Here is a 27121-nt window from a genome sequence, read left to right on the forward strand (position 1 = left end):
ATGAATACCACAACAAACTTGTCTAGAAATGGCTTGAACACTCTGTTCATGAGATCCATGAATACTGCCGGAGCATTTGTTAACCCGAACGGCATCACTGTGAACTCATAGTGTCCGTACCTTGTCCTGAAGGCTGTCTTTGGGATATCGTCTGATTTGACCTTCAATTGGTGGTAGCCTGACCTTAAGTCGAGCTTGGAAAAGACTGAAGCTCCTTTGAGTTGGTCAAACAAGTCATCTATCCTTGGAAGCGGATACTTGTTTTTGATCGTGATCTTGTTCAGCTCTCTGTAATCGATGCACATCCTCATGCTTCCGTCTTTCTTCTTTACAAATAGGACAGGAGCTCCCCACGGAGATGCGCTTGGTCGGATTTGCTTCTTGTCCAACAACTCTTGAAGTTGCTCTTTGAGTTCTTTCAACTCTGCTGGAGCCATTCGGTATGGTGCTTTTGAGATTGGTGTAGCATTGGACACTAAGTTAATCTCAAATTCCACTTCGCGATCAGGAAGTTCGCCCGGGAGTTCTTCAGGAAAGACATCCGGGAATTCTCGTACTATTGGAAACTCTTCTAGCGTAAGTATGGTTTCTTTCTTTACCTCGCTTAACATAGCTAGGTAAACTTCTTCTCCACTTTTCATGGCTTTCCAAGTTTGAGAAGCAGAAAGAAGAGTCTTTCGTTCTTTAGTCTTACCATGAAATAAGAGTTTCTCTTGGTGTGGAGCTTGGATGGTTATCGTCTTTCTATGACAGTCTACTAAGGCATGATTCTTGGCTAACCAATCCATTCCAAGAATTACGTTGAATTCCACCATGTTTAGTTGAATCAGGTTTGCCTTGAATTTCTGATCTTCTATGAGAACACTAATATCCCGATATAGAGTGCGAGTTTCTAAAATTCGATTTGCAGGGGTGGCTACTCTATATGGTTCTTCTAAGTTATCAGGCTTAGCTCCTAACCTTTTGGCAAATTTCTTAGACATGAATAAATGCGTAGCACCACAATCAAATAACACATAAGCAGGTATTTTATTGATTAGAATAATACCGGCTACGACATCGTTGGAGTTGTCAGCCTCTTCTTGAGTTATAGCATAAACTCGAGCATTTGGCTTGTTTTCCTTAGGCTTGTTGGGAGTTGTTCCTCCTGCTGGTCCATTCCTTGGATCTGGAAAAGGGCATTGAGCAATGCGGTGGCCCATCTTTCCACAACGAAAACATGCTCCAGAATTCTTACGGCATTCACCAGTGTGAGTGAATCCACAATTTTGACACTTGACTCCCTCTTTGCTTGATGGAGATGAAGTGGTTCCTTTAGCTGGATCACTGGTGAATTGGTTACTTGAAAACCTAGGCTTCTTGAATTGTTGGCCCGATTGGTACTGGCCTTCCTGAGGACTTTTGAGTTTGTTTTCTCCTTCACGCCTCTTAATGTCGTTTTCAGCCCTAATGGCGGCTCCCATCAATTCCTCAAAGCTGTTGGGTTCGATAACGGCAAGGGCAGATTGAATACGGCTGTTCAATCCCTTCTTGAAGCGATGCATCTTCAAGGCTTCGTCTCCCATGATGGTTGGGGAGTAAGTTCCCAACGAGTGGAACTTGGACGAATACTCCACCACTGTCATGTTTGGTTCTTGAACCAAGCTTTCAAATTCTGACAGCTTCTGCACTCGAACTGCTGTTGGAAAGTACTGCCTCAGGAATGCCTCTCGGAACCTTTTCCAAGTGATAGGTCCCGCCTCTAACATAGCTGGTGAGACTCCTTCCCACCATTTGGCAACTTTATCCACAAGAAAAGGTGTAATCACCTCTACTCTGATCCTTTGGGGAAACTCAAGTAGTCGAAGATGGTTTTCCACCTCTTTCATCCAATTCTGTCCCACTTCTGGATCGGTGCTTCCATCGAAGTTAGGGACTCTTGCTCTTCGGAGAGCCTCATAGTGCTGCTTCGTTCCATTCTGAGCTGGAGGTGGTGGCGGTGGTTGATTAGCATTTGGGTTGACAAACCCTTGCAGCGTAGTTGCCACGATCGTGGCTATGGCCATCAAATCGGCCTGACTGAGGCCAACTGCTGGTGGTGGTTGAGGTGGTTGTTGCTGTTGTTCTTCCTCATCGTTGCGGTTATTGTTGCGGTTGCCGTAGCGAGGATTGCGATTGTTTCTAACTGGTCTTCTGTCCATTTCCTACAGTTATGAAAGTTCTAAGATTGATGGCAGAATAGAGACTAAACAAAAGAAACACAATGTTTATGTAATTGCTCGAGAATTAAATATGAAACCAATTGTTCGAAAGAAATTTTATTGATTTCCCAAGAAATTGCAATTACAACGAAATATCGAAATTGTTAACAAGAAGGTAAATGGAACAAGTGTTATTACAAAGAGAATCAGTACTGATGTCCTAATCTATCACTTCTCATAATCCCAAATCCATAGGATCCTCTTCAACTTCTTCTTCCTCTTCGGGATCCTCCTCGGGTTCATCGTCATGGTTGGCTATTACTGCTTCTAGATGTTCAATATGCCCATGCAAAACTGCATTCTGGTCGCTAAAAACTTCCACAGTACTCTGCAACTCATGGATCTGTGCATCAGTATGTTCGCTATACTGATTATGCTGGTGCACGAGTTGGTGATTTTGATCCTTGAGTATTTGGATCTTCTCAAGTAGTGTATCACGTAACTCGATGAATTCTACCACAGTCTCTTGGGAGGTTTCAAACTCTTCTTGAGCTTTCCTATTCCTCTCTTCTGCTTCATGCAGATAGTGAGCATAACGTTGAACATCACTCTCTAAGTGCTCTGCCCGACGCTCTAACTCATCTTTGTCCAACTTTAGACAATAGTTATGTTGCTTGAGTTTCTCTAGCTTCCTTTCTAGGTTCTTAATGTAGCTACTTTGGTCCGCCATATCCTACATCCAAAAACATGAGATTCAAAGTTCAGAAATGATCTCAAGAATATAGGTCGAGTTATAGACAAATACTGGAATGAACAGAATCAGTACTGCCTATACAATTAACAGAAGAAATAGCTCAAAAATTTTCAGACTCAGAATGGTGTGAAAATTTTACTAAAAATCCTTCACATCAAGAACATGAATGGTATCAAGTTTGGTGCAAAAATACTAAGTCAATTGAAAATGAAAATTCCTCAAAGTTTAAAAATTTTGGAAAATTTTACGGAAATGATGATATCCCTATCTAAACGATAGATTTTGGGCTTCGTCGGTGGTGCTAAAATGATATGGTTCTAGGTTAGGTTCTCCTCGTCGAGAGCTTTCCAACGCCTACTTTTAATGGTAAAAATTCCTCGTGGATCAAAAGTTATGGCCGTTTGAAGTTTGCGCGAAAAACACCTCAACTTCCATGTCATTTGCAAGGTCTACTGCATTCACTTGCTGGAATACACTGCCTACTGCAACTCTGATGCTTCTGCAATCAGTCTGCTGCTTTTCCAGCATTGTCTGCAGCATTCCGAGTCTACTGACTCAGTCTTCTGCATACAGATCTACTGGTTTCCTTCTACTGGTTCTGGTTTCATACTACTAGTTTTATCCTACTGTTTTTCGTCTACTGGTTTTGGCCTACTGAATTTTTTTTTTTTAAAACTCGTTTCAGTAGTCTATTACAGTAGCTTATTTTCAGTAGTCTATTTCAGTAACCTTCAGAACTTATTCTCAGAAGTTTATAAGAACTTATTATTTCTAGTTCCTCCTCCCCAGATTATGAAACCCGGTTTTTCTCTGATACCACTTCAATGTCACGCCCCGGGACGGGGGTTGGTTGACACCGGCGTTGCTCTCAAATTTACATTCGAAAACAACAAGCCTCAGAAGTACGAAATTCAGAAACCAGTCTTTTATTCATAAATACTGAATATTTCAATGTCTGATACAAACTCGAATAATTAATGTTTTACAGCGGAAATGTAAAACAAACCAGACATCACAATGTCTTACAGACGCAGCTGAAAACAACATAAATAAAACTGAGAATTAACAATCTTCTTCACCAGCCCCAGAACTGAATCTGCTCCTCTTCTTCTAGCCTTTCTTCATCGTTCTTATCTGAGATGTTTTGGTGGGTGAGTGATATGGTTGTTACTCAGTAAGCGGGGGCGGGAATAACTCCCAGTTTTCGAAATCATTTTCATACAGAACAGTAATACGAAAATATACAGAAATTCTTATTTTCATAACAGAAATCAGTGTTCAGTGTTCAGAAATCAGTAATCGGTATTCAGTAGTCGGAAATCAGATGTTTATCAAATAAGCACTGAGCACATTCGTGAATTTCATGGCTAAACTGATATCAGTCCCCTATATGTTCTCTCCTCTAAGGGGTGAGGCCAGTAATCAGTAATCAGTAATGTTCAGAATATATATTCCTACCATTAGTTCACTAAGTTTCAGTGCTTCGAAATCAGATAACAAGATTCAAGAATATACTTTGCTTTAAAACAGAAATCATCAAACGGTTTTCAAGATATTTATACATAAGCCCACTTACCGTAATTTGCTAAAAGTGTTTTTGGTTGAAGTCTGGAAATCTTCTTGCCTCGCTACTGGATTTTACAGCTTCGAAAATGCACTCTCTTAGCTCTAATTTCAAGTTATAATCTCAAGATTTGTGTAACACCAATTCAGGAGTTGAGTGTGCTATTTATAGGCCAAAAATCTGACTGTTAGCCTCCCAAATAAATGGCCATAATCTGTCATTAACAGCCTTTATTCCATGTTAATGTTTCAGTTACAAGTCTAAGCTGAATCAGTAACTGTCTGCTGCTTCTTCGCTCTTCTGCTGCTGCTGCTTTCTCGCTCTTCTGCTGCTGCATTCTGTCTGCTGGAAATTACATGTCTGCTCTGCTGGAAAATATCAACTTCTGAAATATTAGCTTGATGCTGGAATTGATAGCTTCTGCTGGAATTTTCATTTGCTACTGAAATTGCTAGCTGCTGAAAAGTCGAGTTCTCACAGTTATGACATTCATGTTGAGCCATATCATTCTTGTTAGCTCATTGTTGATATCCGTTGTTATCTGGCACTGTTGTTTATCTCGGGATCATAGTGTGGCTGATAGGCCTATACACATGAGATCGTAGATGTGATTGAACAATCTCATGGTTAGTGCAGCCTTTTGAGGTGAGCGCTGGGATTGTGTCATCTAGTTCGTTCTGTTGTGCCATCTTGTTATACCGTATCAGCTGTATGGAGGCCGAGTCAGGGGTGTTATTCAGCACAGCTTGGCATACCTCGCATACTTGGCAGGGCGGTTTAGCTGTATGACGATGTATCTCCCCTGTGTTGTTGCTCGAGCATTATTCCAGTTGTTATCGTACCGTTTGTTGGCTCCTGTTATCCCGATTATTCGTTGAGCATTTCATGCATTGCATATTACATTTTATTTTATGATTATGCATGATTTATGATTATTGTTGTTATTGTTGGACTGTTTCATACCAGAATCCTAACCTCAGTTGTTTTCTGGGGAGGATGCTGTAATTGCTATTGGGCACCATGGTAGATCTCCCGAGTCGTTTTGCAACATCAGTCCGAGATTCGTTCAGTGGAGCTCGGGATTGAGGTTGGATTGATTGGTTCTGTTCAGTGGAGTCTCCCGGTTAGTCTATATGTATGCCTTGAGTTTGTTTCAGTTTTGTATTGTACTTTATTTGCCGGGGAGATGCCCCGTGTATCTGTAGTGATATTTGGTTGTTCTTGTGATGTTCTGAGTCGACTCTGTGATATTTATGATCTGGTGAGTATTTGGTAAGTTTTAATTTCTGTGTAGTCATGGCCAGTGCGGCCATATGTTGTTTAACTTCGGTTTTTAATTTAATGACTCTAGTTGGAGTATATTTTGATATAAACTGCTGCTCGAGTTTTCGAGATGTCCTACTTACGGGGAGGTCATGCCGAAATTTTTCTAGGCCCTAAGGTCCGTTTTAAAGTATTTTAAACATTTTTCTGCTGTAGCTTTAATTCAAACCATTATTGTTTGATCATTAATTGTCAATTATTTTTTATGGGTATTTTTTGTGCTTTCTGAGTTGGTGATATTGAATTTGCCTTCAAACACGTATTTAGTGTTTTAGATGAATTAATTAGGAAAACAGGATGAGCTGGGGACATATATTTTATGATTTTATTATTTCTTGATAGGCAAAGGATTTACTAGTAACATTTTTTTTGCTCCCATTCCGTTATTGTCTGTTATATACATTAATTGGCTTAGTTGATTTTTCGATCCGTTGTGAGAACTCAATTCTACCACACAATGTTATAACTATTTCATACATGTATTATAAACTGCACAAATAAATAAATATAGTTTTACTATGCTTTATCGGACTCATCTCTGTGCTCACCGATGAGGTTTATATCTGTAAATGAGTCTCATCTCATTTATTCAAAATTATATGTCCAAACAGTAAACGTCATTTCATTGATGAACATGGAGATTTACACTATTGATCGACGTAACAACAAAACCATATATTCAGGTGATGATTTCTTTGCGTTATCTCAGTCAGATACTATGCTGCACAAATGCTGCCAAAATGTACGTACGAATTAATAAATACACATTCATGCCCCCTGGCCCGATATCAACTGCACACATTTTTTTCCCTCTAAGAACACAACAGAAAGTTCAAATTTATGCATCCACATCGTCATCTTTCCTTTCATTGCTTCCTATATATTTTTAAAACTAGTCAAATACTTGTGTGAGACGATCTCACGGATAGTATTTGTGAGACGGATCTCTTATTTGAGTCATCTATGAAAAATTATTATTTTTTATGCTAAGAGTACTACTTTTTATTGTGAATATGAGTAGGGTTGACCGATCTCACAGATTAGGATACGTGAGACGGTCTCACATGAGGCCCAATATAGTCTCACTCATTTATTAAATAACCAATATATATATATTTAATCAATATATATAGTGATTATTAAAATTATAAATGGGTTTTTAATTAAGAGAAATACACAAACTTAATTTTTTTTTAGAATAATTAAATTTTAATATTGATTATTTTATAATAAAAAAAAATTTAGAAAGAGTGAATTACTTTGGTAGTCCCGGATCGATCCCCGAAACTGTGGACAAGTTGGGGGACAAGGTTGATCGCAGTTGATTGTGCTATGTCTGAAAACATAATTAAATCTCACGTACCATATATTGGTCCTCTTGTGCTCCAAACACCTAGACCTTTGTCCTCATACATTATTTCCTAACCTACTCGATCATCCACAATTAATTCATTTTGTTTTTTTACACTCATCTATTTTTTTCCCTCCTTTAATTCCATTCATTCATTTATTTATTTATTTTATTTTATTTATCGTGTTTCCCCAAAGTTATATAGTTTGTAAAATATTGAGAATATGTTTATATATGTCCAATTAATTAATTGACTTGCTCATTTGTTTCATGCCCCCTCGCTATGTTGGATGCAGTAATTGTCTTTGCTTGGTTGAGCAATCGAACCGTGGTGTTTGAGCTGTTGTGCAGTTTAAAAGATTTGAGTTGCACTATTACTACTAGCTATAGCTTTTGGTAAAGTGGTAAACATTCGGTCCTACAATTGGTACAGAGCCAAGGTCACATGTTCGATTCTCATTGATTGCAAGGAGTGCAATTATTGGGAGGGAAATTGTTGGGTGCAATAATTGTCCCTGCTTGGTAGAGCGATCGAACCGTGGTGCTTGAGCTGCTGTGCGGTTTAAAATAATTGAGTTGCATCATTACTACTCGCTATAACTTTTGGTAAAGCGATAAACACTCGGTCCTACACGCTTATACTCGCATGGCAACTCAAATGCTATTGACTAGGAGAAAAAACACACTTTGATATGTGTATATAATTCCTGTATATTATTCGAAAGGCGGTATATTTTATATGTATTATGTATAAAGGGAAAATAATTTTTAGTCGACTAGCTTGTTCTACTTTTTGTTTTCATCCATTAAATATTCAAATTTTGGTTTCGGTGCATTAACTTTTATATTTTTTTAAACTTTTGGTTCTATCTAGTAATAGTGCTGATGTAGCGACGGAAAATGTTGACGTATACAAAATCACATCAACAATTAGATCAACAATCAGCCGAAAATTAAAAGTTAACATACAAAGACCAAATTTTTACAATTTATTAAACGAGTAAAAACATTTATTTTTCTTGGTTAAGGGTGGCCATAAGGGTTGTTGTGACCATTCAAGTCTATGGTTATTCATAGGATGTTTAGTCAAGGCCATCAACAGTTGCTATGTTATGACACTTCAACTTATTTTATGGGATATCACATGGTTGTGAAAAAATAATTATATAAATCAATTTTATGATATATTAATATTGAACATAAAACTATTAATTCGATAAATAAATTAAATCCTCGTAATTTAATATTGTGAAATCGAATTGGAACTTGTTCATCCTTCAAACTTAGAACTAGAAGAATAATCTATTCATATAAATTTTCATTCAAGCCATAAAGATATTCAATAACAAGAATTTTTATTAAACTATATATAGACAAAAAACAAATTTTAAAATTTTGTTGAGGGCTATGATTTATTTTTAACTTGTTTGTTAATTGGTATAAAGAATTCAAATTTTTACAAAATAAATAATTTGAAATTTATATTTATTTATCCTCAAATCCAAATAACTCCATTAAAAAACATCCTTAAAAATTTTAGTTTCCTAATAAGTATGTTGTATATTTTTTTCCCCAATTTATCTATTATAAAATATTAGACTATAGAAGCTGGCTATTTATTTGAACCTGAGTTAAATGGGAAAAAAAACTTTTTTGACAGTGAACGTTTAAAATTTATGAACAACATTTAACTTTAATCCAAAATTAAACCAAATTGACAAGACACAAAGTAAACATTGAAGGAATCATCGTTTCAATCTAACGAAAGAGTACATTTTAAAAGAAACTTTAATTAAAAGAAAAAGGAAACAACACTAGATTTCCATGTAAGGGAAGTCAATAATTTTGCAAATTTGGACAGAGCAAACGTACTTGACATTCTTTTTTAAAAATTAAATTTACCACATTCACACGAGGGTTTGAATTTTCACTAGGGAAAATTGATTTTTTGTTGTTGTTGATGTTTGTCTATTTACGATTTTTGTCTTCTATATTGTCAAATTTCAGTCTTAATCTGCTATTGAATTTGTTTTTGTTTTTGTCAATTTTAATTATTATTTCGACGTGACACCAATACGACGATAATTTGGTCCTGACATGCATAGTATCATATCTACATTTTCGACGACAGATGACTAAAATTTTAAAAAATTGGAATATACATGACTAAGATTGTAATTTAATAACATAGAAGTCCAAAAAAAAAAAACAAAAAACAAAAAAAAAACATATAGGACTAAAATACAATTCCCTATATTGATAATCAGATGATAAAATTTTCATTTATTTTGCATTATCAAGTTTTATATATTTTTTTAGATTTTTCACATATTCAGAAATTCACTGCTGGACTTAAATTAAAAAATCACGCTGATTTTTCACATATTCAGAAATTCACTCCTGGTCTTAGACCATCTCCAACCCACTGCACTACATTCTACACTATATTCTACACTACAATAGTGTAACACTAAATTCATCTCCAACCTATCTACACTACATTCTATACTAAAAAGAATATTCTCAGAATATTCTTATAATATTAATTTTAATTCAATAATGACTATTTATAATTCCATTACACAATTATACATAATAAATATAATTATATTATTTCATTATTTATTAGAAAATCGATTAATTATTTTATATAAATAAAATAATTATTTAATGATATAAATATTTTATTTCAATATAATCATTGAAAACGATATAAATATTTATTTCAAGAATATAATACAATACAAGCATAACATTATATATAAGATAAAAAACATTGAAAATATACAAATATTAACATTATATATAAGATAAAAAACATTGAAAATATACAAATATTTATTTTAAGAAATAAATACGATACAAGCACAATATTAAATATTAGAATTACTATATTCTTCCCATAAGTGCTCAATTAACGCATTTCGTAGTTCATAGTGAGCATCTCTGTTTTTTATTTTCTTATACCGAGAGAGAAATTCTTCGAATCTTGTACTTTCGTCATTGACCACCATTTCCACATCGGCAAGCGGTGCTTCCTTTGCATCTTCAATTGGTGCACTGAGGTCACGTTCATCTTCAATAATCATGTTGTGCATGATAATGCATCCTGTCATTATATCATGCAAATTGTTTTTACGCCAAGAACGTGCTGGATTTGCCACGATTGCAAATCGAGATTGAAGAACACCAAATGCTCGCTCAACTTCTTTCCTCCTACACAACTCTTGTTTCATAGCAAAATATCTTTTTTTCGGTCCAAGTGGGTTACTGATAGTTTGCACAATAGTTGACCACTTTGAGTAGATACCAACTGCTAGGTAATAGCCAGTGTTATATTCTTTGCCATCGAGACAACTTTGGATCTTATTTTGGCGATATTGGAGGATCGGGATCTGGTTTACCAGATTACTAAATATCATTTAATAAATTTTATTGTTTGTATCGTAATTTTGTTGTTTGTTTGTTGTTGTTTTTAAAATTATTTCGTATTATGCTTTAAAATGTATCATTTTAATGTACTAGTAATATAATTTAGTTGTTTATTAAATTAATTTAATATCTATTTAATTTTAAAAAGATTTAAAAAGTGTTGGAGAAAAATACAATCAACAATTTTTTCAAAAACGAAATATTCACAATTAATAGTATTAAAGGAAACTAATAAATCCAATGAATAAAATTAATGATCGAAAAATGTGATAGGTCTTTCACACACGAAACACTAATTTTTTCTTCCAAGTCTGATATCAAATATATATAGTACTTTTGAAAATGTTTTATCAAAACATTGTGATTTCTTACTATTTATTAAATTATTATACAAATTTTAAAAAAAATTGTGTCGCGTTGCCCCATCCCTGGAAAAGGTGTGACAACAAAAAATATGTATTTTAATAATTTTCCACTCTCTCGCTTGTTGTGAAAATCAAGAAATTAAAACACTTCCCCACCTCTTGCACAGCTATATATAGTTTATGTAAAAATTGGAACTTGAACCAATTATGGGCAGAACGGTGGCCTAATTATAGGCAGCCCAACACATAACGGTAGAATCCAGGCTCTGATACCATGTTAAGATTGGAACTTAGACCTAACTCAACCCCAAGATCTAACTCAAGGGAGGAGGATTGCCCAAGACCGTATATACAACTCCAAGGTTATTTATCCAACCAATGTGGGACAATTAACAGTTTATATATAAATATTACGTACATATATATAATTTATGTAATAGACATATATATATATATTATTATAATAATAATAATAATAATAATAATAATAATAATAATAATAATAATAATAATTTAAGTATGTACACATGAATAATATATAATATGTAAATACATGTGTATTTATAAGTATGTATTTGAAAATAAAAGAATTCCTTAGTAGATTGCATAAAAGAAACAATAATAAAAAATCTTGTTATATAGATAATTCAAATTTGAGCTGATGAAAATTATTCATTTTCAAATATGAATTCAAACTATAATTTATTCAAAAAAATTAAATTCAAACTCAATCAATAAATCAAAATGAAAATTTAATCTATTAAATTTATTTAAATTCTATATAACATGAGCATAAAATATTTAATATAAAAAATTAGATGAGCAACCAATGTATTTTTCATTAATTAAGATGATTTTTTAAATTTAATATTTTTCAATTAAAGTTTCGAAATAATAAAATTGTGATTTTTTTCCTTGAATGAAGTCTAACGTTAAACTAGTAAAATATAAATATTTAAAAATTTAACGTTAGATTCATTCAAGAAAAAAAAAAACACTTTTATTTATTTTTATATAAGATTTCTCTAAATATTAATTGAAAATGTTAAATTTATGAAGTCATCTTAATTAATGAAAAATTTGGTTGCTCATCTAACTTCTTTTATGTTATATATTTTTATTTATTTTGATTTAATCATCGAGTTTTAATTTAATTTTTTTATAATTAGAGCGTGAATTAATATTTGAAAAAATAATTTTCATCAGCTCGAATTTGAAATCATCTATTTATCAAGAGATGTTAATTTTATTTTTTATGTTAACATACTATTGAAATATTTTTGTTTTCAATTACCTATTTATAAATATACATGTGTATACATATATATATATACATATATACATATATATATATAGATATATATATATATATACATATATACATATATATATATAGATATATATACATATATATATATATATATACATATATATATATATAGATATATATACATATATATATATATATACATATATATATATATATATATATATATATATATATATATATATATATAAACACTCTCTCGCCTCATAAATTATATATAAATTATATATAATTTATATATAGTGCAAATAAACACTCTCACGCCTCTTGTATGGATGGGGGAGTGGAAAATTATTTAAATACATATTTTTTTTTATCGAACATTCTCTGCTAAGGATAGGGCATCGTGACTTAAAAAAATTTATAAATCGTAAGAAACCATATTATTTTCATATTTTTTTTTCAAAAGTACTATAATCTAATAAAAATATATCACAATTATGCTCTTTGCATCTCTGATGTGATAACTATACCAAAGTCATTGTATTAATTCCAACGAAAAAATGATTTCATTTTACGTAAAAATATTGTCACGGCCAAGCTAAAGACACTGCTCCGCGAATGTCGAGAGAGGATAGAAACTGTCAACACTCAACGCCCAATGTTGTATGTAAATTAAGCTTTCTGTTACAAATATTTTCTATATTTGTTTTCTTCCGTTCGCGAGTTTTTTTTTCCCTGAAATTCACGCAGGAAATTCCATTTCCAAAATGGATTTCTTCTCCCAAAATCTTCTCATTATCTGATCATCGTAGACATTGGTCACTTAGTAAATTGCAGTAATACAGCATCGACATTTGTCAGAAGCGAAGTAAAAACAAAAATAAACATATATATTGGATGTATTATAATCAACAATACGTAAATGCATTATATAATCACCCTATCCACCTGAATCTGTATCTTCTTTCCCCTTCTTCTTCCTCTTCAACTCAAGGTTCATCAATGGTGGGAATGGTGTTCTCGAACTTGAGCTCTCTTTCCGCGGGCCAAAATTTCGAGTTTTATGAACAAGAGATGGAAAACCCTTCTACATTTAAGGGAAAATGCTCCGATTCTTGTGATGGGACTGAGGAAAATACTGATAGTATTGATTTAAATGCGAGCTTGAATGAGGATGATCAAGAATCTAAAATGCCTGTATTATGCAGCGGCAAAGATTTGATGGAGACCACTGCAGGTGGGCAATCAAAGGTTTGGGCTCGAGGACACTGGAAGCCTGCAGAAGACACAAAGCTTAAAGAACTTGTAGGTTTTTATGGCCCTCAAAATTGGAACTTAATTGCAGAAAAGTTGGAAGGAAGATCAGGTTCGATATTCTTTCTTATGTTCAAGATTTTCTTTTTTTACCTTTTCTTTCTGCATTTGGTTCACTTCGTGTTGTTTGTATGATGTATCAAAAGGGAAAAGCTGCAGGTTAAGGTGGTTTAATCAGTTGGATCCAAGGATAAATAGAAGGGCTTTTACAGAAGATGACGAAGACAGACTAATGGCTGCCCATAGATTGTATGGTAATAAATGGGCAATGATTGCGAGGTTATTTCCTGGGAGAACAGACAACGCCGTTAAGAATCATTGGCATGTCGTCATGGCAAGAAAGTATAGGGAGCAATCAACTTCTTTAAGGAGGAGGAAAATGGAACTATTCGATTCCAAGAAAAGGGATGAAGCTTATGATGATCATCCCTTTCTCAATGGTACACCGGCCATGAGAATCGCTGATCTTTCACGCCCTATTCATGGCGGCGGCGGAGCAGAGCATAGGAACTATGGATTGTGGACACCAGAAACTTCCTATGGTACGGTTCCTTTCCTTGTCTGTAATCTGATACGTTAACTCAATATTTACCTTTTACTTGCATTTGAAATCTCCACGCGTGAAAAGGGTATTCAGGCTTTTAAATGATTACCTAAAATCTCAGTTTGGTAACGATATCGAGTTCAACCTACCTTTAAGATATTATCCTAAAAAACTTGTGCCATAATTTGAGTGTTCGTTTGGTGGATTTTCTCAGGCTCCGGTGCTAATGCTAGTTCTCAGATGAAGATTACGAACATTTCCAACCACACAAAATCTTGGAGCGGAAACAATTGTCATTACACCCAATTTTATCTGCCCTTTTTACTCATGAGTACTCCAATTCAAGAATCACATTACTTGCTGACTTCTCCACCACATGAACAAGTTCCAGCGATTGAAACGAATAGTAGTACCGATGATCATAGAATTGGGCCAACATTTATAGACTTTCTTGGAGTTGGAGCCGTATGAATCATCTATATATATATATATATGTATGTATGTATATTAGTATATATGTATGTATGTATGTATGTATGTATGTTTATGCTTGGAGGGGAGCGGCCATTTGTTGTAAAATATATTAAATAAATAGTGGAGATTATTCTTTGAGTTGGGGAACATGAGAAAAAGGGCAACTTGCTTTTGAAGTCAAATTTCCCAACTTTCCTTTTCTGCGCAACTTCGGTATCCTCAGATGTAACTCGTAACAATAACAGTCACATCACTTCCTATTATTCTTGTCGATTTCTATTATATTATATCAAATTTATCAAGAGGATTAGCATATAATTGTTTGTTTAATTTATTTTATCCCATTTTTGGTTGAATATTTATGTCTCATCTTAAAAATCCACCCACCACTAAAATATGTCCAAACTATGCTACATCAGTTTTATATGTATATTTTTTCTTTTTATCAAAAAATATTGTATTTCGTAACGTTTTTACCAAATTATAGTAAAAAAATTGAAAAAATAAATATTCCAATTATCATTTCCACGCAAAAGGCGGGGAGATAAAACACTTCCCCGCCTTGACTGAGACGGGGGAGCGAATTTTTAAATTTTTGACTTGTTATATAATTCAATGCATCCCTTATCATTTTCTATATTGCATGCTCTTTCTTCACGCCAAAAAGAGGATTTTCTCACTTATATAATATTACCCTTCCTCATCCATTTTCGTTCCTCATTTACACTCATTCTAAGAATTTTTTTTAAATTATCTTGCAGGATCTTGAGATCTCGTTATGTCTACTTCTATTTCAAGGTAACTATTATTTGTAAATTTTGTTATAATCGCATTGTGTCTACTTCTATTTCAAGATAAACAATATTTTTAAATTTTGTTATAGTTTTGATTGCACGATTTCTTATTTATTTTTAGCATTTTCAAATCATAATTTTAAGTAAAAATTATTATCTCAATTTTTATTATATTAGTTATTATGTTTTATATACGTGAACATACATTTTTCAAAGGTGTTTTTATGGTATATAACTGGTTAAAATTATAATGTGCTGTAATAAAATAGAATTGATTTTATTTATTATGTTTAAAATTGTCATTAATAATATATTGATTATTATTTTATTTTTATACTTGTATATTTGTTTTTACGTAAAAATATTTATTTTAAATTATATTTATTTTATATGTTATTAATTTATTTGTTATAGATTAATATGTTAAATTAATGAAGATATTAGTTGTAATAGTTTATTGTTATAGTTGTAATAGTTCATTGTTAATATTATTGTTTTATTTATCATTTACGCAAACAATACTGAAAAAATTTATAATTTTATCAATAATATAATATAATATTTATTTATTATAATATGATCCACAACAAGAGAAAAATAGCCAGCAATCATAACATAGATCAAAGGCCATATTTTTATCACACTGGACTCTTTAGTTGCATTTGGAAAATAGGTTGGTAAATTCCTGGGCCGAATGAATATCAAGTTAATAAGGAATCTGAATATCAATGGATTTTCTGTCACCGGTGTTGGTGAGCCTTTTAATCCACACGTGTGACAAAATTATTGTGTTGAATGGTTGAGTTTTCTACCATATATAAATAATTTCAGAGGTAACAAATTGGTAATATTAGCCCTTGATCAATATTATAGATCAAATTTGATTCACAATAATAGCTCAAATTTAGAAGTGGAGTGCTATACTCGGTGTGTGACATTTATAATTATTGGAGGATGTATGTTACCTGATTCGGATGGTTGTTCGGTAAATTTAATGTACTGACATCTTCTCTAAGACATTAATCAGGTTTCTAAATACAGTTAGGGAAGTGTTGTACTAGCATTTATATACCATGAACTGTGTACTGCATCGACTATTGTCAATGGTGAAACAGCAGGACCGATTTTCATTTTACAAATATATATATTAATTAAGAATTATTTATTATTTCGGAACATTTTTTTAACGTTACACACTCATTATTATTTTTAATTTATGTGTTATTGTTTCAGGTTTACGTATCGTCTAGAATTACCTTTTTTGTCCAGATCCATTTGACGAAATTCCTGATGATGATGAGCACAATGACCGAATCTTTTCATTACCTCCATTTGGCGAAATGTATATTTATAAATTGTTGTGTAAACAAGTTTTTTTTATGTACATTGTAATATATTGTCAAATATATTTTCATGTAGGTAGAACCATTATTTTATGTGGACCTATACTACTACCCACTCAGTGAGAATGATTCGTGACTTGTTGGATAAAATGGAACCAGACTAGATATTTTTTTCAAAAATTAAATTTAATTGAAAGCTATATATGTTTAGTTCTTAGTTGATTTTTTCATTCATTATAGTTTAAGTGGGTGTTGCATTCTAATGAATTTGGCAAGGAATATTGGTGTTCCGTGTGCCTACGTAGTTTCAACATTGTTGAGATCATGTATTGCCCATACCGAGTTCTGCGGCAATTTGTTCAGTCGTAGCAAATTCCAAGGCTCGCGTTTGATGAGGATGAATTTCATGAATGCACACAAAAAAAAGGCGGTGAAATTATAATTGTGTTGAACATCATAAAAAAACATTGGCGCATGAGATGATTGTGTCAATTTGATTGTTGAGGGTTAGCCTGCAATCGAAAATATGGGCATGACACGTGAATACACGATGTGCTACGATAAAATAACTCTTTGTTTGATAACCCCCATCGATCCGCAAGCAGAATATGGATATAGGTCTGATGATGCAAATTTTAGTTATGTTATCATGATAAGTTTTTTATAACATTTTTTTTTCAAATTTGAATTACAATATTTTAAACGTTTACTCATTTAATGATGATTATTTTAATTATTTTTCTGAGGGACGATGTTGAAGTTTTGAGGAGTTGGTTTCATGGACTTTCATTAAAATATCAGCCTTGTAAGGTGTTGGACTTAGAGGTTATTGGGCTTTGGGCTTGATCTTTGAATGGGAAATTAGATAAACAAGCAAGGTCTAATAGATGGCAAGTGGGAAATGTCCCACATTGGAAAATGAACATAGCATTGGTGAACTTATATTGAGTTGCACTTTTTGGAGGTGTAACAATGATTGGTCAAGAGGCTCTTTCTCGCGCGCACAGGCGCAGAGGGGGTTGCAAATCATGGGCCCGATTTGCAGTGGAAAAAGGCTTGACTTGTGTGCAAGCGTACGTGCGCGAACTGGGCGCGTCGAATGTCGGACCGATCAAGGCAAAATTTCCCACCGAGGTTCACCTGGCTTTTGCTATTTTTATTTTTCGAAAATTGGAATTATGGACCAAGACTTTTGGTATTTCAGCTGACCCTTGGTGTTGTAACTGATTCAGCTGACCCTTGGTGTTGTAACTAAAAACCTTTGGTGCTCCAGCTGCTGACTTTTGGTGTTCCAGCTGCTGACCTTTGGCCTTTCGAATGGCCAGCCATAACTGTCCATATGAGTGCTCATATATAGGTGCAGCCTCAAGTCATTCAGATCATCCAACACACTCCCCTGCTTTCTGATTTTCGTAGCTTTGCTTCCAACTGTCTCGGCTGCTGCTGCTTCACCGGTTGCTGTTCCCCTGCTGTTGTTTAACTCTCATGATAAAGTTCAGTACTTTTTCAGTTTGCCGTTGTGGTGCCTTGTGCTACGGTACTACTGGTTTTCCGTTGTATCCTGGAAAACAGACGTCCACGTTCATCCTCGCAGCACGCACCGGAGGGGACGAATCTGTTTTAAAGAAACTGTATTTCATACAGGCCTCGGTTTGCTTTACTTTTCGCACTGTCCTACTGTTTTGTTTATCGCACTGCGTCGTTTGTTTTGCACATTGCTTTATGCTCTGTACCATTCCATATATTTTGGATAACAATCTTAAAACAGACTACTTATTACGAGCTTTGTTTCAGATATGGCTACTGAAACCGGTGTGCAAAGGGAAACTGGTCAAGTTATCCCTCCTCAAGTTGTCCCTCATGGTAACCCACGTGCTGCTGCGATTTCTGTTCCAGCCAGCCACGGTGAAAAACCTGAGAAGTTCACTGGTGTGGAATTCAAACGGTGGCAGCAGAAGATGCTGTTCTACTTGACGATGTTGAACCTGGCTAGATTACTCACTGAGGATGCTCCTAAACTCAACGAGGGTGAGGGAGATGTTGAATCTGTTAGTGCAGTTGAGGCATGGAATCATTCTGATTTCTTGTGCCGAAACTATGTACTAAACGGATTGGCCGATTCGCTCTACAATGTGTTTTGCGAGAAGAAAACAGCGAAAGAGCTATGGGAATCCCTTGACAGAAAGTACAAAACCGAAGATGCCGGGGCCAAGAAGTTTCTTGTTGGTCGCTTTCTGGACTTTAAAATGGTGGATTCAAAGCCGGTTATCAGCCAAGTTCAAAAACTCCAAGTAATTCTTCACGAGATTCACGGCGAGGGGATGACTTTGAGTGAATCATTCCAAGTGGCTGCTATTGTTGAGAAGCTACCACCAGCTTGGAAGGATTTCAAGAACTACTTGAAGCACAAGCGAAAGGAGATGAATGTTGAAGAGCTCATTGTTCGACTTCGCATCGAGGAAGACAACAAGGGTTCGGAAAGACGATTATTTTCTCATGTTGCCGCTAAGGCAAATGTTGTCGAACATGGCCAAAGCTCGAAAAAGAGAACATTTTCCTCCTCCAGCAAAAGGTTGAACATGGGACCCAAAGGAGGCGTTTCTAAGAAGAAATTCTCGGGAAAATGCTATAATTGCGATGGCATGGGTCACAAGGCATCTGAGTGTAAGAAGCCTTGCCCCTGCGCCTGCTGCTGCAGCCTGGTTCCCCGCAAACTGTGCGAAAAACTGCGTCATGCCTGCAAGCATCTGTGCCTGCATGTCGGGAGGTGGTGGTGGCGGAGGATTGGCTCTTTCCTCCTCCCGGTGCTCCATGTCCTCAGTCCTAGCTTCCTGGTTAACCATACGTCTCGGAGGCATACTGTTCCAATAATTTACCCAACACGTAAACCCAACATGCATGATTATAATACCAATAACGGAAGATGCACGTACTTTGAACTGAAAACATATACATGCTGAAATCCTGACTTAGTGCTTACTACATGACATAATGCAAAACTTTAAAACTTACAGACTTGAGGTGTGACTTCGAGAGCTTCTTGCGACTGGCAGTAGGCGTAACCCTTTACAAGAACACCGCTCTGATACCAACTGTAACGAACCGTACTTTCACTACTTAAAATTTGCGGAAAAATTAAAAATTTTCTTAAATAAAAACATTCATACGGTCGTCACTCAACATTCATAAAAAATAAATCCCACAATCATCCATCACCAATAAAATTTTGCTAAAAGAAACTGTCTCACGTTCAAATCAAAACATCAGAGTAATTTAAAAATTTGCATAAACATAAACTTGCGGTCCTCGGGTTTAGCCTGCCACTCAGCCCAAGCCTGCCCCTTGGTCATCACCTCCTGCCTCCTCAACATAGTCACCTGCATCGATCAAGTCTAGTGAGTCTAAAGACTCAACACGTATAAACTGGAATAACGAGTACTACATAATAAGGTCGCATGCAATTTTAAAATAGGACATACATAATTTGAAACTTGAACTTGCGCATTAAAACTCGAACATACGTACATACATACTTCGACGTGCCATAACTTAAACTTTCATAAACATACTGCATACGTAAACATACATAACTTCATCATTTTGCGTAGAGGATGTTTCAAAGCAAGTGACCCATAACGTAAAAGAGCCTGATCAGACTATACCACAGTACTGGGCTGACAGGGACGTATCCACTGCCGCATACATAAGATCCCTGTTCATAATTTAACAGGCCAGTTGATCCACGTTCATAATTTAACGCTTCACAACCACGATCTAACCCGTTCATAATTTAACGGGCGGATTGGTCCCTGTTCATAGTTTAACGCTTTCCAATCCTAACATAATTTGGTCACAAGACATTTAGCATACCTCGAAAACTTAAACATATTTCCTTGCACGTCAACATACTTACTTGGCGTTGAGGGATTCGTTGGACTTTGACTGGGGCCGTTGCTGCAACTTACTAAAGTGAATTTCATACTTAACTTGCATTGCTTAGACATAGAAAACACATGCTTACTCTCAAGCTCAATCATACCTTAGGACCTTCTACGATTTGCCACGACACGCCCTTAATAATCCTTGCACTAACCCATAACATCAAACTTAAAATGAACTTACAAATATTTCCCAAAACAAGGGTACACGGACCCCGTGTTTGGGTCCGGGAGAGGGTCCGTGTACATACTGCCTAGAGTGTGTCGGGAAACGGAAGGGGCACGGACCCCGTGCTCGGGTCCGGATGGGGGTCCGTGTAGACTCTGGAAGAAGACATTGAAAGGAAGCAAAGGCACGGACCCCGTGCCCTCATCCGTGTAGGGGTCCGTGTAGATACTGGAAAAAGACTCCGAGAAGACAACAAAGGCACGGACCCCGTGTCAGGGTCCGTGTACAGGTCCGTGCACCCACTGTAATCGCGAACTTACGAAAATTCTGAACACCTAATATTCATCCTTCTAGACTCGGTTATACGGACCATGCACCGACACCTCGAGACTCATCCTAGCATACCACAACATAAAACCCAAATTGTACAAACGTTTCAAAACAACAGTGTTCGCTCTACGACACACACGACCCAAAATGTGGCAATTGACATCAAACTGTTTCCTACGACTTCTAGTTAGCTCGAGTGCCTATCGACATGAAACGTAACCTCAAAAAAAAACACTCTTAACATCATTACTAACATACCCGTACGCAGCAACAATCGCCCGTCGATTTCCAACGAAGCCTGCAACTTAAAACTTCAAGAACGTATCAATAACATAATTTTCTGAAAATTTCAGTTTGCGCAGTCGCACGGAAAATATCATAACTCACTCATTTTTCGTCCAAAAATTTCGAATTATATCAAATCGAAGGTATCGAAAAGTTCTACGTTTTTGCCGTTGAAAGTTTTCCCAAAATCTGAACAGAAAAATCGCGGTTTTGACATGAACAGTAAAAACGAGTTTTTGATCTAAAAATTTTCCTTCGAAATTGATCCGATTCATGATTCGCTCAACTACTAACATCATACATAACTTTTACGCATAAAAACAATGCAATACAATATATGACTTGATCGACACAGCAAGAACAGATTATACGTGCCTTTTTGATAATAAACGTTACCGAAGCGGCGTCACCGAAGCGGAGATAGAAGCGAGGTTGATCCGGGGCGATTGTGGCGCTAAAATCTTTGAATAAAACTCGACAAAACCTGCTGGAAATCGCTAGAGGAGGGGGCGGCTGCTAAGGGGAGAAGAACCCTAGGTTTTGCTCTTTGAAAATAATAAAAGTCTAGAATGAACTTGTGTGTGTGTGTTTAGGCATTACAGGTGTGTGTAAAAGTGTGTAGTGTGTGTGTGGCGTGTGTTTTAATAATTAGGGAGAGTAAATCTTAGTTTAATAAAATAATTAACTACTAAGTAAAATACTAACTCTTTTCCCACTTAAATAAAATCCCAACATTTAAAATAATTGCACACCCACTACACTTTAAGAGTTTTAAAACTCTAAAATTCCTAAATAACATAATTGACATGCTAATCCAATACTAATTAAAAAGGTTAACTCCAATAATAAATTAGTTAAAATACTAACTCTACTCATCTTTAAATAAAATCTCCTAATAAAATTAAAGTGCACACTTGCTAAACTTTTAAAAGTTTAAAACTCATAAAATCACCTAATAATTAAATCAGACTTAAAAATGCTAAAACTCAATAAACTATTTAAAATCACCCCCAAACTCAACTTAAAATAAAATACCACATTATCAATTGCCAAAAATCGTCACCGGGTCTTTTCCTCAATCCCGCCTCGAATGATCGTCTGAAACATGAAACTCGATAAAATATTTTAACGTGCATCCCATAAACATAAATAATTTAAAATAGTGCATTTAAATAAATCATGCATCGCCAAAACTCATTTAAAATTAATTTAAATGATTTAATAATTAAATGAATGCATGGGTTATACGTGTACTATATTTGGGCACTACAGAATCACCTATGTGAGAGAGAAGTGGGGCCGCTTCAAAGGAATTGCAAGGCTCAATTCTAGACCCTCTTGCAGAACCAGGCGTGTGTTCATGGCCAAAACGAACACAATCATGAGAACTGAATAGAATTAGGAAGAGTCTTGTGTGAAGTATATATTAACTCACACAAACGGCTGTACAGTTCAAAGACATCATGTCTACTGTCAACCAGTGAATTGTTATGCTTTCACAAGGGAAGGTTCAAAGGGTAATACCTACCTATCTTATGCAAGATTCAACTGTTGAACTTTATCACGAAAAATCATCGATTATCTTTCAATTTCCATTCATGTGGGGGATTGTTGGACTTAGAGGTTATTGGGCTTTGGGCTTGATCTTTGAATGGGAAATTAGATAAGCAAGCAAGGTCTAATAGATGGCAAGTGAGAAATGTCCCACATTGGAAAATGAACATAGCATTGGTGAACTTATATTGAGTTGCACTTTGTGGAGGTGTAACAATGATTGGTCAAGAGGCTCTCTCTCGCGCGCACAGGCGCAGGGGGTGCAAATCATGGGCCCGATTTGCAGTGGAAAAAGGCTTGACTTGTGTGCAAGCGTACGTGCGCGACCTGGGCGCGTCGAATGTCGGACCGATCAAGGCAAAATTTCCCACCGAGGTTCACCTGGCTTTTGCTATTTTTATTTTTCGAAAATTGGAATTATGGACCAAGACCTTTGGTATTTCAGCTGACCCTTGGTGTTGTAACTGATTCAGCTGACCCTTGGTGTTGTAACTGAAAACCTTTGGTGCTCCAGCTGCTGACTTTTGGTGTTCCAGCTGCTGACCTTTGGCCTTTCGAATGGCCAGCCGTAACTGTCCATATGAGTGCTCATATATAGGTGCAGCCTCAAGTCATTCAGATCATCCAACACACTCCCCTGATTTCTGATTTTCGTAGCTTTGCTTCCAACTGTCTCGGCTGCTGCTGCTTCACCGGTTGCTGTTCCCCTGCTGTTGTTTAACTCTCGTGATAAAGTTCAGGTACTTTTTCAGTTCGCCGTTGTGGTGCCTTGTGCTACGGTACTACTGGTTTTCCGTTGTATCCTGGGAAACAGACGTCCACGTTCATCCTCGCAGCACGCACCGGAGGGGACGAATCTGTTTTAAAGACACTGTATTTCATACAGACCTCGATTTGCTTTACTTTTCGCACTGTCCTACTGTTTTTTTTATCGCACTGCGTCGTTTGTTTTGCACATTGCTTTCTTCTCTGTACCATTCCATATATTTTGGATAACATAAGGCATTGGAGTCTGCTATTACATAAACTATACAAATTGGCGAGAGGCTCTGTGTAGTGCTTGATAGAACATCCGAGCCGCGTCGATTTCAACACATGCCTCATCCTCATCGTAATTAAGAACCACCTCACTTGCATTTTGAAGAGTCACCTCAGCCACACTGGGAGTTTGCTAACGAGGCTGAAACTTCTCACACTACATATTACCATGTGTCATCACAACTAGTTTTCATGGACGAGGATCATGGTTTCCAAACTCCGAATGAGCCGTATATTCCTTCTTTTAGAGATATGCTTATATATAGGTGGATATTAATGGAACGTGGATAGGAAGAACTCAAATTATAACATATCAACTATTAAATTCCTAAGATATTTGGAGATATGGAGTATAAGAACCTCAAACAACCAACTTAAAGGCAATGTGAATGATGAAAATTTAGACGAAAAAAATGTGAATGAAGAAGATGCATAAGAGGAATAAGAAAATATGAACGATGAATATACGGGAGAAAAAATATGAACGAAGAAATTGTGAATGATAAAGTTCCGAGTGATTGTTGTATAATGAGGCATAAAGGAAAACGAGTAAAATTCCCGCCTAAATGTGGAACTGGACGATGTTTGTAATTAAAATTTAGTTGTCTAAATTTTATTTCTTTTGTGTGCTAGTTTTATATAGTTTCATTTGATTGTTCTGCATTTTATTTGTATCAGTTGCATGCTTTAAATATTAAATTTTGTTTTACAATTTTTTTATTTTAGTTTTATGTTGTCAATATTAAAGTGATTGTTTTACTTGTATGTTTACAAAACTATACAATAATATAATCAAATATCAAAACGTTCCATTAATAGATATAATACAAAAGAAATAATAGAAAGAAAAAAAGTTGCTCATCATGATACGAACACTAAACAAAAAATACAAAGAAAAACAAGGAACACAAAATACAATAGTTTAAAATATAGTTTCAAGTTGAATTATATCGTGCATCTAGAAAATAAAATTAACATTATGACTGAGTGATGCTGAATTGTGGCAAAGTCCTGCAAAATATACAAAATAATGATAAATTTTACTTTGTAAAAAAATAATGATATCAATAATAGAAATATTTCTTACTAATATACCAATCTATTTCTTGTCTTTTTCAGTCTTCTTTCCTTGCCTTCGTTCCCTGATCCAAAATGATCTAAAAAATATTTTGGAATCAATAACTCAACAAAAAGATATTAAAAAACTATATTAAATAATGCACATTACCATACAATTGACATGAAGAGAAACATAAAATGCTAATGTATTGATGCATTTTCTCGTTGAAGGCGTTGCCTCTCTTGAATGGTGGGTTAGTCCATCTCATTCTCTTTCTTCCTACTCTTTGTCTTTGACATTGGACTGGATTGTGGTGTAGCTCGAATGATGGTGTATCTCGATAGTGTTCATCATGAATAGCATGTAATCTTCCTTCATATGTGTTTATGTATTCGCTCATATGGAACCATGACTTCACTAACATAGAAGGATCTAGCCAAAAGTTCTTTGCCATACAAATTGCATCAAACAAAGAATTCTGAAGATTGTCCATTTCCACAAGAGCATTCATGCTTTGTTAATGTGGAAACTTGGAAATGTTTACATCACCCTGGACGTCCCCTTGTTTTCGCGATTGCCTGCTTTGCTCTGATCTCGATCCAGCCACTCTGTTCGTTGGATCTGACATACCATTTACCATATTTACGAAACACATTGTCAAGCCAATGTTGGTTGTTCTGGATCATATGTTTACATCTTGTGACACGGTCAATAAAATATTATGTGCATCGTCGGAAAGTCATCTTAACTATTGTTGTAATCGGAAGCCGACGAGCACCCTTGAGAACATCGTTAAGACACTCAGACATATTTTCTTTCATGATACCAAATAGCCAACCACAATCATGGGCAAGACCACACTTCTATCTATCAATTTCAGACATATATGTATATGTCCTTGATTGCTTGTTCTTAATTTCGTTCATTATTTCGTCAAAATTTCTAATATGATGTTATGATCCTGCTTGCCAACAAAGTTCTTTCAGATGAACGTTTTTGAATTTCGAGTTAAAATTAGAGCAAACATGTCTAAGATAAAAACAATGTGCACTACGTGGAGGATTAGAATGAGGTATTTCATCGATAACACTAATGATGGTTCAATATCTGTCAGAGATAAGACAAACAATCGGTAGCCCGTGAATAAAAAATACACACAAAATATCCAAAAACCATTTCCACGAATCATAATTCTTCTCATCCACAAGCGCAAATGCCAAGGGTAGTACCTGATTGTTAGCATGACAATGCAAATAATTTTACGGTAATATCGGAACCCATCTACACATGGTCGGAAGGCCCAGAAAACTTAGTTTAAAACTTTTAATGATGGGTTGCATGTTAGAAAATGCTTCAACTCAACGATTGTAACATGATTGTACATGTTGGAAAAATGTGAACAGAGATCTCCCATGTGACATACACATTGTCAACATCACATCTCAAAATGTGTCATGCCTTGGCATATGAAATTTCATAACCATTTTTGTCTTTGATAATTTGCTTTACAAATTTATTCTCACAAGATGCATTTCAGTGAACAATTCCACTCTCTTGACTTTACCAGGGGCGAGAGAGTAGGAGTTTTAATTTTTTAAATAATTTAACTCCCCCGCCCGGGAGGGGAATAGTTAAACACCAGTTCCCTTGCCTCTTGCAAAGGCCGGTTAGGGGAAGTTCAGTTTTTTTTTCAATTTTTTTATAATAAGTTGATAAATATTTCAAAACAATTATATTTTTATAAGATAAAAATAGAAGTATAATATTTTGATTAAAAAAAAACTCTCACCCCACTGGGTGTAATTGAAGCTAGAGTGTTTTAAAAAGACTGATTATCCCTAACCTCAGTTGGGCTGAAATCAGTTAAATATCCAGAAAATTAAATCTTTAACATTAAATATAAAAATCAAAAGGAAAAAAAATTAAATCTATCATTTAAAAAAATATAAAATGGGAAAAATTTCAAGTGTGCATTAATTTTTTTAGATTTTGAAGACAGATTTCATGCTTAATTTAAACCAATAATTACGTGGAGAAAA

General features: G+C 35.1%; 2 protein-coding genes across 4 annotated transcripts; one reads left to right on the forward strand and one right to left on the reverse strand.

Moving 5' to 3' along the window:
- Nucleotides 1–10045: 10045 nt before the first annotated feature.
- Nucleotides 10046–10594, reverse strand: LOC140806790 (uncharacterized). Its single transcript, XM_073163324.1, has one exon. It carries the CDS (start codon nt 10592–10594, stop codon nt 10046–10048), a length of 549 nt encoding a protein of 182 aa, XP_073019425.1.
- Nucleotides 10595–12782: 2188 nt separating this feature from the next.
- LOC140807658 (transcription factor MYB117-like) lies at nt 12783–14790 on the forward strand. 3 transcript variants are annotated; one of them, XM_073164609.1, is made up of 4 exons: nt 12783–12902; nt 13448–13605; nt 13700–14095; nt 14312–14790. In XM_073164609.1, exons 1-4 carry the CDS (start codon nt 12898–12900, stop codon nt 14566–14568), a joined length of 816 nt encoding a protein of 271 aa, XP_073020710.1. In that variant the 5' UTR covers nt 12783–12897; the 3' UTR covers nt 14569–14790. The 3 variants fall into 3 exon arrangements, with proteins under 3 accessions (XP_073020710.1, XP_073020709.1, XP_073020708.1); XM_073164608.1 differs by having other exon boundaries at nt 13234–13605; nt 14312–14788; XM_073164607.1 differs by lacking the exon at nt 12783–12902 and having other exon boundaries at nt 12971–13605; nt 14312–14788.
- The last annotated feature ends 12331 nt before the right edge of the window (nt 14791–27121 follow it).

The sequence above is a fragment of the Primulina eburnea genome, chromosome 12, assembly GCF_022965805.1.
Source record: "Primulina eburnea isolate SZY01 chromosome 12, ASM2296580v1, whole genome shotgun sequence".
Lineage (NCBI taxonomy): Eukaryota > Viridiplantae > Streptophyta > Magnoliopsida > Lamiales > Gesneriaceae > Primulina > Primulina eburnea.